A 6,000-nucleotide genomic window follows, 5' to 3' on the forward strand; every position below is an offset into this window, starting at 1 on the left:
ACACTTTGGGTGCTTACTATGTGCCAAGCCCTGTGCTAAATACTTTATGACCATTATTTTATATAATCCTCTCAACAAGTCAATAAAGAACTTGGGCTCTGGAGTCCGACAGCAGGGATTTAAATCTCACTCTTGCCACTTTCCTGATGTGTGACCTTGGGCAATCAGTCAACCTCTCTGAGCCTCAGCTTCCTCATCTGACAAGTGGGAATAATAATAGGACCTGCATCATAGTGGTCCAAGGACTATATCAGGTAATGCAAGTAAAGTAGTAAGACAAGCATCTGGCACAGGGTAAGCACTAGACCAATATTAGGATTGTGATTGCCTCTTGTAGCTTATTCCTAGGGTCGCCACAACAAATGTCTCACAAATGGTGGCTTAAACAGTAGAAATTTATTGCCTCACACTTCTGGAAGCTAGGAGTCCAAGATCAAGGTGTTGGTAGGGCTGGCTCCCTTCCGTGAGCTGTAAGGGAGAATATATCCCATTCTTCTCTCCTAGTTCCTGGAGTTTGTTGGCTTGTAGATGTCTCCCTTTCCTCTGTGTGTCTGTCTCAGTGTCCAAACTGCCCCTTTGTCTTAGTCCATTTTTGGCTGCTGTAGCAGAAATCCCATAGACTGCGTGGCTCAGACAACAACCCCTTATTTATCACAGTTCTGGAGAAGTCTGAGATCAAAACACAGACAGCAGACTTGGTATCTGGTGAGGACCTGCTTCCTGGGTCTTAGATGGCTGTCTTCTCACCGTGTCCTCGCAAGGCAGAAGGGGTGAAGGAGCTCTCTGAGGTCTCTTTTGTAAGAGCACCAATCACAGCCATGAAAACCCCACCATCACACCTTAGTCACCTCCCAAAGGCTTCACCTCCAAGTTGGGAATTAGTTTTCAACATGATTTTGGGGGCGGGGACATAAACATTCAGCCTATAGCATCCTTTTCATAAGGACATCAGTAATGTTGCATTAGAACCCACTCTAATGGCCTCTTTAACTTGATCACTTTTGTAAATACCCTATTTCCAAACTCAGTCACATTTTGAGGTCCTGGGGGTTCAGAATCCAACACATCTTGTTGGGTGGGGAGGCACAATTCAACCCATAAGACTAAGTAACTTGTTCAGGTCATGCAGCTAGCAGCTGATGAAACTGGGTCCCAGAACCCAGGATTATTTGATGACATAGTTCATGGCATGAACCCCCATGTAAAGCCCCAACAGTCCTAACTCTTCTCTGGATGAGAAGAGGACCAAAGAGAGGCATCCAGCACCGACTGTTGTGTGTTGATGGCATTTTCCCTTCTTTCTGTCTTCTATAGCCTGCCTGCTCCAGGCTGAACTGGTAAACTATGAACGAGTCAAGGAGTATTGCCTCAAAGTCCTGAAGAAGGAAGGGGAGAACTTCAAAGCCCTTTATCGGTCTGGCGTGGCCTTCTACCACCTTGGGGACTATGACAAAGCACTCTACTACCTGAAAGAAGCGAGGACCCGACAGCCAACAGGTAAAGCAGAAATCGATGTTCTCTAGTTGTCAGCTCCCGCTGGCAGGTCCAGGAGCTTTCGTAATGAGATGGACAGCTTTCATGGTGCAGGGCCAGGCAGGTGCAGAAATGGCAAACTAGAGGTCAGGTGGGTGTGAGGACCTGGAAAGAGGAGAGCAAACAGTCTGTGTACTTGCCTGGGGCCTGGGTTCCAGGAGCTTGGGCACTGCTTTTCTTCAGATACAATATGGAAAAGGCAAAGGTGTCTCTTCCAACCCAGAATCTAGCTTTCTTCCCTTGTTCAGTAAATCCATATTGAATTATTACAATGTGCCAAAATTTGTGCCAGGCACCAGGGATGTGGATGAGAAAATGGTACTCATGCTTTTGAGGAGCTCACAGAGTTGGCAAGACATAATACAAAGGAATGATTTTGGTGCTAAGCCCAGTATCTTCCAGGAAGCATGCTCTGGCTTCCCTAATCAGATCCCATTCCTTAGAGCACCCATTAAGCAGTGCCATTTGCTTAAATTCCTATCCACTAGCTCGGCCATTCATTCACTCCACAGATACTTATTAAGCAGTTACGATGGCTCAGGAGCTACTCTAGGTGCTGGGTAGATATCAGTGAACAAAACAAAGTTGCTACTTTCAAGGAGTTTATGTTATAATGGAGAAAGATGGACAGTAAGCAAATGGACAAATAGATAATGTAATATTTAGTAGTGTTAAGTGCTATGAAGGAAATAAAGCAGAGTAAAAGGATCAAGAGTAAATGGGGTGATATTGTAGCCCTGGAGCTAAGAAAGAGCCTCTCTCAAGAGGCAACATTTCAACAATGACTTTGACTTAATGTTGCCATTGTTGTTCATGTGGCCGATTTCTTTTAATGTGCTTCTCCTTTAAGGACTTAGGATCAATTTGCAAATATCCAAACATATACTTTTTTCTTTACTTTTGTCAGAACACCAATAGCTTTACTTTTTAAAACATTTTATTTATTTATTTTTATGGGAGGAGGAGGGAGAAAGAGAAGGAGAGAAACACTGATGGTTGCCTCTCATGCACCTCCAAATGGGGACCCGGCCCACAACCCAGGCTTGTGCCCTGACTGGGAATTGAACTGGCAACCTTTCAGTTTGTAGGCTGGCACTCAACCCACTGAGCTATACCAGCCAGGCCTATTTTTATGTATTGATTAGTTCTCTATATATTGATTGTGTTCCCCCAACTGTACTGTAACTCACTAGAGGATTAAGATCTGGATTCATTCAACAGAATTTTCTTGAACACCTACTGCATATCAGCACCGTTCTGGATGCCACACCCCTGGCATTTTTCTCATATGCTATAGCATTCACTTCTACTTCGGGAAGTAAACGTCCCGGGCAGCCTGCTGCTCTTATGTGCTGGTATGTGCAGCGCTAGGCAGCTATTCTATGTGACACCCTGCTCCCCAGTTTAAGAACTGGGGTTGGGGGATAATTCCCTGGCTCAAGGTGAGGTGATCCACTCCTCTTATGAGGACAAAAAGAAGACAATGAGGCAAAGTCATTTTAAACAATTCTGTTTTAAAAAATTACATTCAATTAATATTCATTCGTCATTAGATTAAGCACTTTTAGATGAACCTATTTTGGTCCTCACAGCCATTTCATGAGAAAGGTGTCATGCCCCCCAGGAGAGGCAGGCTTTGGAGTCAGATGCACCATATACTGTGTGTCTCCTTGGGTGACTTCCTGAACCTCCCCAGGGCCCACTTTTCCCTTTCATCACAGTGAGGATGATGCCACATACCTTGTGGGATTATAATGAGGATTAAACGACATAATGAAGGTTAAAAACACAGCACATAGTAGGCATTCAAAAATGGAAGCTGTTTCTTGCAGACAAGACATGAGGCTCAGAGAAGCTGGTAACGTGCCTGGGGTTAAACTCCACACAGAGCCTCAACTTAACTGTGCTGACTCAGTACCACTGGCATATGCTGTTTCATAGAAATAGAGGGAGAAATCCCTCCTCTTCTCCTCTCCTTGCCATCTGTCCCTGGGTCAGGGTGACCCGTCCACACTTGCTGGGGGAGGCTGTGTCAGGAATGCCGACATCCTGGTTGCCCTCTCAGCCACCGTGGACCTTGGCCAAGTGAGTGTGGCCTGTGCATAATCTGCAGACACAGCTGTGGATGGGTTCTGTGTACACCCAAGGGTTCCCCTCACCGAGTGTCCCCTAAGGAGTGTTTCTCTCTTCACAGACACCAACGTGATTCGGTACATCCAGCTGACAGAGATGAAGCTCAGCAGATGCTCCCAGAGAGAGAAGGAAGCCATGTAACGGCAATACCTGTCTAGAGCTGCCCCTGCAGTGAACCTGGACTTCCCAGCATCCCCTGGTGGAGAGCCCCTCCCTGGCTCCTGGTCCTTTCTCCCCACTTCTCCCGTCAGACCCCCTCCCACCTCTTCCTCCTGTTGCCCCTCAACTCGCCGTCTACTCCCAGTGTGAAAAAAGGAGGTGCAAATTTGTAATCGAGTGGGTTGCCCTGACAATGGAGATACCCTCTTCTGTAGTAGGTCAGCCACTGAGAGGGACCTAATTTCTGCAGGGACAGCTGGGGAGGACTCTCACGGGCCAGGAATGCCTGTGCTTCTGACGGAGACAGAACCTGGCAGGTGTACCATTCCAAAGGCAGCAGGCAAGAAGCGCATAGCTGGACCCTCCACACACTTCTGACAGACCAGAGCATCTCAAGGCAACTGTGACAAATCCAGGGATGAGACAATCACCACAAGCATTAGCTAAGCCAGGCGAGAGGCTGTGAATGTGTACACTGGATTTCCCCACCCCTACCCACGGCAACCTCAGCCCCTGCCTCCCTCCTTCCCTTGGCTTGTGCTTTCTTCTCTCCCCCTAGGGGATCTGAGACTCTGCCAGGATTCACATGCCATTGAAGCCCACTCTCGGTGCCCTCTGGTGACTACACATACCATTCTCCCATCCCCCCACTCCAGCAGGCAGCCACGACAGCAGAAGGGCAGGGTAAAGTGGGCCAAGGGTTGACCACATAGGTGATGGGGGGGAGGGAGAGAGGACGTTTAAGGGAGAGAGCATTGTATAGACTGGGGGACTGAACTGTGGTCTAATTAAGTGTAAATAAAAATAAATTAACAGGCAGCAGTTCCTGTCATTTCTGTTGGAAGCAGCCCACTCCCCCATTTTCACTCCCTCCCCCAACTCACTCAGAGCTACTTACAGCCAGGCAGGATGGGGCTTCCCCCAAAGCAATGGACCGTTTGTCCAGCAGTATAGAATGCTGGCTGCCGCCTTTGTGCTTTCAGCGTAGGCTGGGGTTGGGGAGACTGCCCAGGGACTTGGCTTTGTGGGACTTCGTGGGACTTGTACAGCCTCCTTTTGATGACATGAGCTGGACTCAATATCTGGCACAGAGAATGTGTTCAACAAATATTTGTTGAATGAATAAGTGATGACTGCAGACTGGCTCTCCTGCCTTAAACTAATCTTATCCCAGCCTAGTCTCCTGATAGCTATGCTCTTTATGCCATGTTGCTTCAGTCAACTAAGAAACATTTCCTGAGGGCTTATCGATTGCCTGCCATTGTGCAGTGTGCTGGGGGACACAGGATATCGTCCCAGTCTTAAAGGAGACGGAGGAGTTGAGAAAGACTCATGTGAGATGATTACCAATGACACCTTTAATTTATATGATGCTTTAAATTTTTCAAAGCACTTTCATGTATTTTTTGTGTGATTAGTGAAAGAGACAGTATTGTACAATTAAAATATATACAGATGCAATAATGTTAATAGTTAGCGTTTATTAAATGCACTACCCTCAGATCTTTACATGTATAATCTCATTTCTTTCATGCAGTTCTCCTATGAGATAGCATTTCTATTTGATGGATAAGAAAACTGAAAACCAGAAAAATTAACTCTCCCAAGGTTGCATGGCCTTAAGCAGAATAGCTAGGGTTTGAACCAGGTCTGTCTGACTCCAGAGCTCTAGCTATGAACTAGACTATAGTTGCTGCTCTCCAAAGTATATTGAGCAGTTACAACCATTCAAGAGCAGAACCATGTATATTAAGTTGAAAAGCCTTGACTATGTCAATGGTGGTGCCTGAGCTGCCTCTTGTATTTAAAATGCCCAAGGCAAAAATCCCTAACACTAAACTCCCTAGTGGACAGGCCAGGAAAAGATAGCTGAGACCCAGCAGTTATTTCTGGGTATTGTTCATTCTACCTGCTGATGGGTAGAATCCAAACAATCCACCTAGCTTTCCACGCCCCATCCCCAGCACTGGGGAAGAGTCACAATTATAGGCAAAGATGGAAAGGAAACACAAAGTTAATTACGGGTTATTTGTTTAATCAGAGGCTCCACCACTGCAGGATCTAATCCCTGCTGAGGGGCCCAGAAGCGAGCAGCACAAGTTATATTCACATAGCTCCTCAAAGGCTTCCAATGGGGACTGTAAGAAAGTGCTAGAAATGTCCAAGGGCCCACAG

General features: G+C 46.5%; 1 protein-coding gene across 1 annotated transcript in view; it reads left to right on the top strand.

Annotated features, from left to right (window-relative positions):
- Positions 1 to 5,650, top strand: part of TTC9 (tetratricopeptide repeat domain 9) — a 29,871-nt gene extending 24,221 nt beyond the window's left edge. The window contains exons 2-3 of the mRNA XM_045823472.1: positions 1,315 to 1,497; positions 3,728 to 5,650. Coding sequence (XP_045679428.1) covers positions 1,315 to 1,497; positions 3,728 to 3,807 — 263 coding nt within the window. The 3' untranslated portion in view covers positions 3,808 to 5,650. The remainder of the gene's footprint in view (positions 1 to 1,314; positions 1,498 to 3,727) is intronic.
- The last annotated feature ends 350 nt before the right edge of the window (positions 5,651 to 6,000 follow it).

The sequence above is a fragment of the Phyllostomus hastatus genome, unplaced genomic scaffold (genome assembly GCF_019186645.2).
Source record: "Phyllostomus hastatus isolate PE091 unplaced genomic scaffold, TTU_PhHast_1.1 phas_scaffold_501, whole genome shotgun sequence".
Taxonomy (NCBI): Eukaryota; Metazoa; Chordata; class Mammalia; order Chiroptera; family Phyllostomidae; genus Phyllostomus; species Phyllostomus hastatus.